Source organism: Squalius cephalus, assembly GCF_949319135.1.
Source record: "Squalius cephalus genome assembly, chromosome: 8".
Classification (NCBI taxonomy): Eukaryota; Metazoa; Chordata; class Actinopteri; order Cypriniformes; family Leuciscidae; genus Squalius; species Squalius cephalus.
In genome coordinates, this window is record NC_137129.1 from 37,758,559 (window position 1) to 37,770,130 (window position 11,572).

General features: G+C 38.8%; 1 protein-coding gene across 2 annotated transcripts; it reads right to left on the reverse strand.

Moving 5' to 3' along the window:
- Positions 1–1,616: 1,616 nt before the first annotated feature.
- On the reverse strand, positions 1,617–11,145 carry LOC307163575 (E3 ubiquitin-protein ligase TRIM39-like). Of its 2 annotated transcripts, XR_013822098.1 has the most exons (8): positions 10,998–11,123; positions 8,677–9,230; positions 8,467–8,562; positions 7,813–8,046; positions 7,583–7,721; positions 6,749–7,216; positions 3,269–3,295; positions 1,617–2,447 (listed from the first exon to the last, which is right to left on the reverse strand). XR_013822098.1 is itself a non-coding variant. In XM_079879681.1 (7 exons), the coding sequence occupies exons 2-7, from the start codon at positions 9,226–9,228 to the stop codon at positions 1,900–1,902; spliced, it is 1,596 nt and encodes a 531-aa protein (XP_079735807.1). In that variant the 5' UTR covers positions 9,229–9,230; positions 10,998–11,145; the 3' UTR covers positions 1,626–1,899. The 2 variants fall into 2 exon arrangements, 1 of the variants encoding a protein (XP_079735807.1); XM_079879681.1 differs by lacking the exon at positions 6,749–7,216 and having other exon boundaries at positions 1,626–2,447; positions 10,998–11,145.
- Between the last annotated feature and the right edge of the window lie 427 nt (positions 11,146–11,572).

The window sequence follows — 11,572 nt, forward strand, 5'->3', positions numbered from 1 at the left end:
AATGAAGAAGTAAAAAATATTATTTTATTACTATTATTTATTCAATAATAATTAATGATTTTTTATTAATAATAATATTATTATTTAGTGTTGTTGTTTAATGTTTAAATTAATCAATAAAATAGGCCTATACTAAATAAATGTAAGCTACCCAGGTGAAAAAGATGTAGGCTACTGTTAAATGTATTAAAATGCATTAAAGTAGGTTATATTTGTATTGAAGGCCTATACTAAAACACATTCAAGTACATTTTTAATAGTAGCCTACATATTTTTCACCTGGGTATGTATACTGAATCAAACTTAAGTAATAAAAGGATAATAATAATATCATTCTGGCCTCACTGAACCATTGGGTTCCTCCAGATGCTGGCTTTAACATAAGAGATCCTCCAGGAACCACTTAAATGTTAAAAGATCTTCCAATAACCCTTTTATCACATTCAAGTTCCTCTATTTTCCCCCAAAGCACTTCGAGGTCTCATAGTAATGAAAAGGTGACTCCAGAACCTCTGAACTAAATACAAAGTGCTTAAAGGATCCCATAAGTTCCAGCAAGAACCTCAAATATTGTCAATGCTCCTCCAGTAACCCTACTATAGGAGAAAGAGCTTTGAGGCACTTAAATTACATTTTTAAGTTCCTTGAGTATCCGACAGGATATTTGAGGCTCCTTTAGTTTTTACAGTGTAGGCTTCTGGTAGGGATGTAGACTCGTAGGAGTGAGTGAAAGTAGGAGGGAGCTGAGCCTGTGATAGATCTGTAAGCAAGCATAAATGCCTTGAACTTGATGCGAGCAGCGAGAGGTAGCCTGTGCAGAGAGATGAACAGAGGAGTGACGTGGGCCCTTTTGGGCTTGTTAAAGACAAGACGAGCTGCAGCGTTCTGAATCATTTGTAGAGGTTTTGTTGCACATGATGGAAGTCCAGCCAGAAGAACATTGCAGTGAACAAGCCTAGATATGACCAGGGCCTGGACAAGAAGTTGTGTTGCATTTTATCACTATCTACTGTAAAAAGCAGCTGTGCTCAGTTTTCATAGATCAAAATACATTAAACATAAACAGCAATATAAATAGGCATCTTTAATAGAATAATCTCTACTATATCCTGAAAGAAGGAAAATATTTTTTATAAGGTTTAATTTTATAAGGTACTCTTTTATAAGGTTTCATATTTGTTTCTCTGCTTCATATCAGTACCATCAGATATTTAATCGTCCTATATTTCATTTAAAAATGTATTTAACTGTTTCAATAAAACATTTGCATTTAAATGAATCGGATTTGTGTTGAAATTTGTCTATCTATCTATTCTATTCTATTTTTGTGGTTAAACATAATTTTACCATTGATTAAAAATTTGACATGGTACCTTGGTAATAGGACTACAATGTTTTCTTCTTGTACTCCTTTTCCTATTTATACATTTTTTTCAGATATTTTGTTATTACCATGATCATAATACCATGGTGTTTTTTAGGTATACTTTGAAGATCCATAATGTTGTGTATGAATATGGTAATCATACAATTATACATATATTGAGGAATTACCATCTGATTTACCACAGTATTATCACAGATTATTTTGTAATTCAAATCGTAAAACCAGCTTTGATATCATTAATGTTTTCATAGTTTGGTTTATTTTGATGTAAAAAAAAAATACAGACACTTTCACTTTGTCAGGTTGAGATGGGAGAAAACAATGGCATAAACAATTATGCAAAGTTGAAAATAAAATTGTTAAACAAGCATTATAATTTTACATTATAATTTGCAATTATAGCTACAAATTTTAACAATGAAAAACAAATGATGAAAAAATAGCAAAACATGTTTAGATTTTTAATTATATAAATCATTTTCATTGTGTATTTCAAAATTAGGGCTGTAAATTCATTTATTGTGTTTGACAGGTGTGATGATCAGTGGAGTTGAGTTTTTACCTCCATGGTTTGAATCTGGACTAAAATATGGATGGAGTTTCCCAGTGAAAGACTGATCAGTGAAAGAGTAGAGATGAGAGCTGGACTCCACATCATAAAAGGAGACCAGACCCTCCTCATAATCCACAAACACACCGACCCGCTGCGGCTTCACTCTCACACACAGAGAGACAAGAGGATCAGCACAGGCACTATATTCATTCCCCTTCTTCAGCCACACAGTCCAGTATCCATTACTGGGAGTCAGTGTGATCAATCCTTTCCTCTTAATGGATTCTCTGGCCACTCCTAATTCCCACTGATACTTCCCTCTCACCTGCACCTCAAAATAAAATCTCCCTGAGGAGAATCCCTCCTTTCCCAGGACATTTGTAAATCTATCAAATCTCTCTGGATTGTCTGGGAGTTTCAGTCTAATGTCTCCACATCTCACTTGTTTTCCATCATCAGACAGGATGAGATATGGATGAGCTGTATCAGGATCCAGAGTCACATCCACTTAAAAAAAAAGAAAAAAAAGAAAAACAAATCAATATATTTGTAATATTTAATCCAGTTTTTAATCCTCTTTTAGTGCAGTAATGAAGCTGTGAGTGTGTTAAATGTGTAAAAAAGGCTATGGATTGCTGTCACCCTAACCTCTCTCTACCAATCTCTCCCTCTGTATTTTGAGGCACATGCATTCACAGCACCTTGCCTGAGCCAATCAGTGTCCAGAAACAGACCTTGTGATCTACCCCGCCCTCACAGAGACAGTATTTCATTGCCGCCAGACACGGAGACGGACGCTGAAGTTACAGCGGCATAATAACTGTTTATAGATCGCCTTTTAAATTAAGTGTTGTGCGTGAATGCAAAAGTACATTTGCAATCCTTTATTAGTGGTGCCATACAAGCTTCCAGGACTTACTAAAGTGTCAGGTTACAGCTGTGTGCTGCAAATAATATAGAAGTTACATGCTTTCAGTTTTTTCTAATGATGCTCATGTTTAATTATTAATCTTATCTTATTGTGCGGTATTATTGCCAATATGTTTAATTGTTTTAATTCATAATTATTATTATGTACATTCAAGTTTATGTTACTGTTTTTAGTTGATAGAAAACCATAACACATAAGCACAACCACACAAACCAGTCTGTTGAGTGTTGACAATAAATGGTTTATTCCCAGAAAACAAGTGCATCTTCGTTTGGTCTCTAATCGGACAGCCTTTGGTGGGTCAGCACCCTGAGTCGGCAACTTGACAACAGCTATACAAGAACCAAACATTTTTTCAATATGAATGTAATAGTGTAGTGCAGACAGCACACTGTACCTGCATACTGCTGCATCCTCTTCAGCACTAGAGACACATGACAATAAAACATCATCAGATCTTTGAGATGCTTTTATATAAGAAAATTATTGACACTTTAAAAGTTATTTAAAATAATCTCAACCTGATTTCACAAACACACACAAAAAACACATTCTTGTTTCACTATATTGAGGACATTGCATAGACTTACATTGATTATAAGGTCAATTATATTTTATGTCACCTAATCAAAACCCCTACCCCTAAAGCTATCCATCACAGAAACATGCAAAACAATAGATTACTGTTCATAACCCTGGTTCTCTGAAACATCTCATGTTCGAGAACCACCTATGGGAAGGGGATCCGCACCTGACCTCTGCAGAAGCATCCAATTACACCAAGTCTGGCCTGACAGACAGAAGCACATGTCCAATGCCAGGTACCTGCCCCTTACCAAGTATATAAACTAGGGCTGCACGATACTGGGAAAATATGCGATATGCGATGTTGTTGAGTATTGTGATAACGATATTTCTTGCGATATTATATTTCCTTAGAGAAATGCTACTTTTATTAAGTTTTTTTTATCATTTATATATGTAATGATCATACTAAAATAAACAGGTAGGCTAATAGATATTCTTCTGATCTTAAAGAGTTAACGTTACACATGCAACACTTTGATTAATGGTTGTCTGTGAGACTCTGTTATTGTTACTTGGCATTTCGTTAGCAGTTTTGGTAGATTTGGCTTACACTTTTTGAAGTCTTCATATACAGGTGCTGGTCATAAAATTAGAATATCATCAAAAAGTTGATTTATTTCAAGAATTCAACTTAACAGGTGAAACTAATATATTATATAGACTCATTACATGCAAACTGAGATATTTCAAGCCTTTATTTGTTATAATTTTGATGATTATGGCTTACAGCTTATGAAACCACAAAATCAAAATCTCAGAAAATTAGAATATTACATGAAATCACACAGTAATTACACAATAATATCATGGTTATTGTACCAGGTTTTGGTTCTTTTGGCAGTGTGGGCAGGTGCAAATCCTGCTCCAAAATGAAGTCAGCATGAAGTGCTCTGAAAATGTCCTGGTAGAAGGCTGCGTTGACTCTGGATTTAATAAAGCACAGTGGACCAAAGTCCTCTTTTCTGATGAGAGCAAATTTTGCATCTCATTTGGAAACCAAGGTCCCAGAGTCTGGAGGAAGAATGGAGAGGCACACAATCCAAGATGCTTAAAGTCCAGTGTGAAGTTTCCACAGTCTGTGTTGGTTTGGGGTGCCATGTCATCGGCTGGTGTTGGTCCACTGTGTTTTCTGAGGTCCAAGGTCAACACAGCCGTCTACCAGGAAGTTTTAGAGCACTTCATGCTTCTTGCTGCTGACCAACTTTATGGAGATGCAGATTTCATTTTCCAACAGGACTTGGCACCTTCACACAGTGCCAAAGCTACCAGTACCTGGTTTAAGGACCATGGTATCCCTGTTCTAAATTGGCCAGCAAACTCGCCTGACCTTAACCGTATAGCAAATCTATGGGGTATTGTGAAGAGGAAGATGCAATACGCCAGACCCAACAATGCAGAAGAGCTGAAGGCCACTATCAGAGCAACCTGGGCTCTCATAACACCTGAGCAGTGCCACAGACTGATCGACTCCATGCCACGCCACATTTCTGCAGTAATTCAGGCAAAAGGAGCCCCAACTAAGTATTGAATGCTGTACATGCTCATACTTTTCATGTTCATACTTTTCAGTTGGCCAGCATTTCTAAAACTCCTTTTTTTTGTATTGGTCTTAAGTAATATTCTAATTTTCTGAGATTTTGATTTCGTGGTTTCATAAGCTGTAAGCCATAATCATCAAAATTATAACAAATAAAGGCTTGAAATATCTCAGTTTGCATGTAATGAGTCTATATAATATATTAGTTTCACCTGTTAAGTTGAATTCTTGAAATAAATCAACTTTTTGAAGATATTCTAATTTTATGACCAGCACCTGTAGCTCCCTGAGATTGCGTTCCAGATGACTGTGGAGATTAGTTTCTCGATGTGGTCAACATTTTTCGGCACGACTTAGTGACACCGTCACTTATGTTCACATATCACGTTTTTTGCGTGCAAAATGGAAGCACATTTTTCCAGGCTCACCTATGCCGCGACGAGATGAGAACATCTCAACTTTTAAGAATTCCCCAAGCTCACGCAGGTCATGGTTGCACAGCAACGACAGACGCAAGCGCTTGTGGAAAGGAGATAGCGGCGCAGCCACTATCCACCTGATTCAACTCATCAGCTCATTATCACATGATAATGAGCTGATGAGTTGAATCAAGTGTGTTTGACTAGGGAGACAAAGAAAACGTGCAGTGTTGGGGGTACTCCAGGAGCAGGGTTGGGAACCACTGCAATATGTGAACGGCCCCTTTCATAGTACCTGGCTGCATTTGACACGTCTTCTCTATTGAAGCCAAAATATTGCCATATTTCAGACGTACAGTTCTTTTTAGGTACAGGTTCTTCGCTGATGTCATTTTCCTCGCTTGTCTCTACTCCCGCCATTAGTTTTTATTTTCCTCTCTCTGCTCTGAGCCACTAGGTTCCCCTTTGGGCCCGATCTAGCCAATAGCATAATAGCACCTACTAGGGAGGCGGGTATAAAGATAGTAAGGTCACATTTGATTGGTAGAATTTGGATAAACAACCTATGCATGCATGACACAAATGCTTGGCACATAACATAAATGCAGTTTATTGCATCTCTCTGCGATACGGATATCGCATATACTATTATCGCGATAACGATAATTTTTCGATATATTGTGCAGCCCTAGTATAAACCACCTGCACGCACTATATTTCCTCAATGAGCATATTCGCTTCTCGTGCAGCAAGTGGGGCAAGCTTGGTGGATTCATATTCATGGATTCATGGACAATGGGCATTTTTGCACGAGGCGAAGAGATCTACAGTTGCCTGGCTGAACCTCCTCCACAGTAGACCCACTATCTGAGGATGGAGGCGCCAGTCCCTGTAGAGAGGGTTTCCCCTTGACAAGAGGTCTGCGCCCCTGTTCAGTATGCCCAGGACATGGGTCGACATGGGAGTGATTCAGAGCCTTCCACACAGTGAGGAGCTCTAAATAATTTATATGGGCTGAGTGAAGTGTGCTTGGCCACACACCATTCACTGTTCTGCCCTCTTGCGTGGCTCCGTAACTGAATTCAGCTCCAGATCCAGAAAAATTACTTTCTGCAAAGGTTGGAAAGGACCAGGTCGTTCACGGTAACAATCTCCTTCCAAAGTGCAGGCGATGGTACGCCTTTCTCCAAATGTGTACTCATATCCTCCAACAGCTCAGCCTTGTAGGCTGAGAGGAGGGAGAAAACATTTAGAGCCCGTACAACGAGAGCTGAAGCCTTGTAAGGGGGCTGAAAGACAGATGCTGAGAAACGGTTCATCTTATTACACTTACACTTTCATCCACTCCAACATCCGAGTCGTACTGTTCGTCCTTGCTTTGGAAGCAACCTTGAGTCTACGCCGAAGAAGCTTCCGAGGCAGAGCGAGGCAATGGCTGTAGTTCTCTGGAAGCAACAGCAGTTCTTCCGCGTACTTTAACCCCATGCACCCCTCGCGGCAATGAGTGAACCGCAGGCGGCAGGGCATGCACACGACTGCGAGTCCAATGGGTTAGCAGGAGCGGAGAGCTTGATTTGATCCATGGGAGAGGTGAAAGCACAGACACAGGCGGGCAGCCAGAGCAAATCCAGTGGCGTGCGTGGGTGGCTAGCAACCAGAAAAATTGCAACTAAACGCAACGTTCTGACAGTCACGCCTGGCGGAGGCTGATCGATATAGATGTTTCCTCCTGTTGACTGTGGTAAAGTCAGCGAAAACAGTTGAGCTGCGAAGCAAAGAGGTCGCAAGTAGCGAATATCAACTGAGGAAAGATAACACGTGCAGGTGGTTTATACACTTGGTAAGGCGTGGGTCAATCAAGTTAATATAAAATAAATGTTTCTTTCTGTAGTTTCTCATTTAAATGTGTTTGGGGATGTAAAGACTCATGGTTGTGGTTAAAGGGAAGAAGCTAGTAGGCTATAAGATTAATTTACTGCATATTTTCTGAAATTAGAGATGAATATGACATGCCCTCTACAAGAAGAAGTGTGATGATAATGAGACACAAATACATGATTACATACTTCTCATATTTCAGCTTGACCAGACTCATTCTTCATTACTGATATTAAAAGATGATAAATATATGTACTGTATCTGTACGGTGTATTTGATATTGCTGTACCAGTTAGCATGAGTTTCTCCTGTAGAGAGTCCTGCAGTTTAGTCAGAGCTCTCCTCAGAGTCTCCAGACTCTCATCAGTCTTCACACTGATCTCAGACCAGTTCCTGGTGTTTCTAGAGCTGCACAGGGATGAGTAAATCTACAGCAGGAGAGAGGAGAAATCCTTCAGCATGGGGAGTGTTATGGTGTCATATACTGCATTATCATTGATCAGAGAGATGTTGACTGACCTGTAGGAGGTGGAGGTGATCTTCAGTGTGTAAGAGCTGCTCCAGCTCAGTGTTTCTCATCTTTAGCTCAGTGATCTCCTGCTCCAGCTCTTCAATGAGCTCTTCCTCCTGTTTCTCTGCTGCTTTCTGCTGCTCCTCCATCATCTCCAGCAGTTCAGTCTGACATCTCTCAATGGAGCGGATGAGATCAGTGAAGAGCTCCACACGGGCTGCTTTCTCCTTCTCTGTGTTTCTCTGCTCAACCAGGACAATCAACACATTATTAGTGGTGTTTGCTAAGAGAAGAATCAGTGTTATTATTTCTCATACTTCAGTGTTTTGGCCAGTTTTCAAAATCCCTCATTCTGCACCGTTTGCACTGAATGATTCCTCAAATCTACAAATCATACAAATTAAAAAAAAAAAAATACAAAAGTGATCGGGAAAATCACAGACGTGTCGATATTCAGACCAACAGTGTGACTGTGAGTGTGAAATTGATTTTATACAGCAATTCAATAAACAACAATAGAGATTACAATTAGGGCTGGGCGAATTATCGCATGAGATTGTTATGCGCATCTCGTCAGTAAAGCCGGGAAAAAATATCATGTGATATATCGCCCAGCCCTAATTACAATTACAATTAATTTAATTTAATTATTTTAAACTCACTTTTCTGACTTCTGCCGAGTGTTTGACGTCTTGAATCTTCTTGATTCTGTCCTGGATCATCTGCTGTGTGTCTTTCTGTGTCTTCATCAGTTGAGTCTATAGACAGAGAACAACACACAATATGTTTTCATAATGGATTCATTTATATCAAAGAACATGTGATTCCTCATGATAAGAGCCATTTAAAATCAGTTTGTCAGTAACTTTTACCTTCTTCTCTTCACTCTCCTCTTCTAAAGAAACAGTGTTGTGGTTCTTGTGATCTCCGTCAGTGCAGGACAGACACACGATAGTCTGATCATCTCTGCAGAACAGCTCCAGAGGTCTCTCATGTTTCTGACATATATAGTCCTCCAGATTCCTCACAGGATTGATCAGTTTGTGTTTCTTTAAACCTGCCACTCTCGAATGAGGCTCCAGGTGAGTTTCACAGTAAGAGCTCTGACACACCAGACACGACTTCAGGGCTTTCAGCTTTCTTTCCTCACAGACGTCACACAGAACTTCAGCTTTTTTCTCAGGACTTTTCTTTTTATAGTGATCTACAACTTCTCGGAGTGTGGTGTTAATCTTGAGATCAGGTCTGTGCTTGAATGTTTCTTTACAATATGGACAGTTGCAGGTCTGGCTGTTGTCCCAGCACTTATTCAGACAGGTCTTGCAGAAGTTGTGTCCACATGGAGTGGTGACTGGATCAGTGAACACGTCCAGACATATAGAGCACTGAAGCTCCTCAGTCAGTGGACCGCTGGAGGAAGACATCGCTGGAGAGAGAAATGATGAAGATAAATCACCAGCACTATAGTCTAAAGTTTGGGCACACTTGATACAGGGCTGAACGATTAATTGCATTTGCGATAATATCGCGATATGATGAAATGCGATTTTTTAAACCGCAAAGCTGCGATTATAGTCTGGTCACGTGACACGCGAGAGTAAACCAGTCTGTATTGCAGATGAAGCATCAACTTGGCATGCGACACATATAGGCCTAGACCTGGCTACAGGAAATAACAGTTTATGTTTAATTTATGTGATATTGTGTTATAGATTCTCTCCAACGATTCTGTATTGTATATGTCTGAGCTTAGTTTTAAACACAGACGTGTATGTGCTTTATAAACAACCGTATTCTGCTTGCTTCTAATTCCTCTGTCTCTCTCTCTCACACACACACACGACACCACTCGAACCTTACGAGAAATAATCTTTAATAAAGTTCGGAAAAGTTGAAGCGAGTTACAAGGACATTCGCGGGCTTCATTGCGCAAGATATGAGATACGCGCGCGGTCTGCGTGATATACTTCAGTAGTGCGCGGTCTCGCCCGCCGGTATTTTACTTACAAATGTTCTACGAAGGCATCATATGTCTTGGAATGCAGTTGGCTTATATATTAAAAATATGAAAATCACCGACAGAAGTTGCTTTCAATTTCAAATACTCACGTGCGTTTTGCGAAGAGCATTTGAGCATGCGGCTGTGAGCGAGTCTACGTGGTTAAATGTACGTTTGCATCTCAAAATGCTTTTATGACGCGAATTTACCGGTAATGTGACACAGTCAGTTATTAAACAAACAGGACAAACCACATCTTATAATTTCAAAAGAGATGAACACGTTCAGACAGCCTACTCTTAAATACTGAAAGCACTCTTTGTTTATTGCTTGTATCTTTTTCCCTCTTTGTTATTTGTTTTGAAGCTATATTTGTTAAAACTATTAACATGTAATTGTATTAATTTAGTTTTTTAATGTGTAATTATTATAAGTAGGCCTACTTATAATTATGTAGCCTAATTAAATATTTTAAGTTTTATTAATAAGATCAATTAAAGAAAAAAAATGTATCGGCTCATGAGGTGCCTAAAGATTCCCTTCCCTATTTTACAATGATTTATTGCTTGTTTTTGTTGAATAATAGAAAAGATAAAGAGCTTAAAAAATAATCGCATATTAAATCGCAATCGCAATATTGGTAAAAAAAATCGCAATTAGATTATTTTCCAAAATCGTCCAGCCCTACACTCAATTTAAATTTCTTTTGTAATCTTAAAGGATATTGTGGCGAGCAGGACGAGGCCGTTGGCGTGATTGATAATGAGCGACACCTGCGCGACGCACCGGTCTCGTATATTTACAACAACTAGCCTATATAACACTCTCCATAAAATATATTATAAGGCCAAGAGTAATTTTTATCTTAATAATGTTTAATGTAGGCTAAATGTGATTTTCATCTGCAGTTTAGCAGGTTTGTGTTCAGTGAATCTGCAGGTCATTTTAGTATGTATTTGTGACAAAATGACAAAAACGCCAAACTTTGTATCACAACCAATCAAATGGCATATATAAATACAATTCTGATACCATTTCAGTGCATTAAACAACTAAAATAGTTAAGTATTTGACATGCTTAAACCTGGTTCTGTTCAACTTAACGTTATTCCAGTTCGACATAAACCTACTAAACCAGATCATTTCCATTAGAAACCTGTTCAGCACAATCTCTCTTATATTTCTATCTCTTACCTGTGAGGATCAGATGTGTCCACAAGACTCTTTGAACGGATCAATAAATATTCTGTTGTTTAAAGAGGTTGATCGTTTCAGGCGTCCATATTGTTGTTGATCAAGTAAGTTAGTTTCACTTTCTCTGAATCTCTCTCTGAACTACAGTGATGTCAGAGCTCCGAGTTCCCCAGAGTGGACGATTGGGGCGGGTCGACACATTAAGGCCGCCCACACCCGATTTTATTGGATTATAATACAGCAATCTTATTGGCGTAGACGCTTGAGGCATGAGCATGCGCATTCCTTTATGTACGAATTTATGAATTATCTTCTATGCTGTTTAGCCGTAGGCTAGCGTACTACAGAAATGAAACGATTTCAGTAACGATCAATTGGATAATGTTTTGATGAATTTACACGAATCAAGTTAGATTAAATTACTATCAAAATGTATTCGTAAAGCGCTCATTTCATATCGTTTCAAAGCAGCTTTACAAAAAGTCAAATTGTAAGCTTTAATATTGAGCAGTTTTAGGGTTGCCAACTTATGGAAAGGAAAGGGACAATCGTGGTTCTTTATAGGAAAATAAGGG

What these genes read in the sequence shown, in the direction of transcription:
- LOC307163575 (XM_079879681.1), bottom strand. Translation starts at nt 9,228, where the DNA reads ATGTCTTCCTCCAGCGGTCCACTGACTGAGGAGCTTCAGTGCTCTATA. An exon ending in ACTCGGCAGAAGTCAGAAAA is followed by an intron (nt 8,047 to 8,466) that starts GTGAGTTTAAAA and finishes CTGGTTGAGCAG; the next exon opens with AGAAACACAGAGAAGGAGAA. An exon ending in GGAGAAACTCATGCTAACTG is followed by an intron (nt 3,296 to 7,582) that starts GTACAGCAATAT and finishes ATGTGTCTCTAG; the next exon opens with TGCTGAAGAGGATGCAGCAG.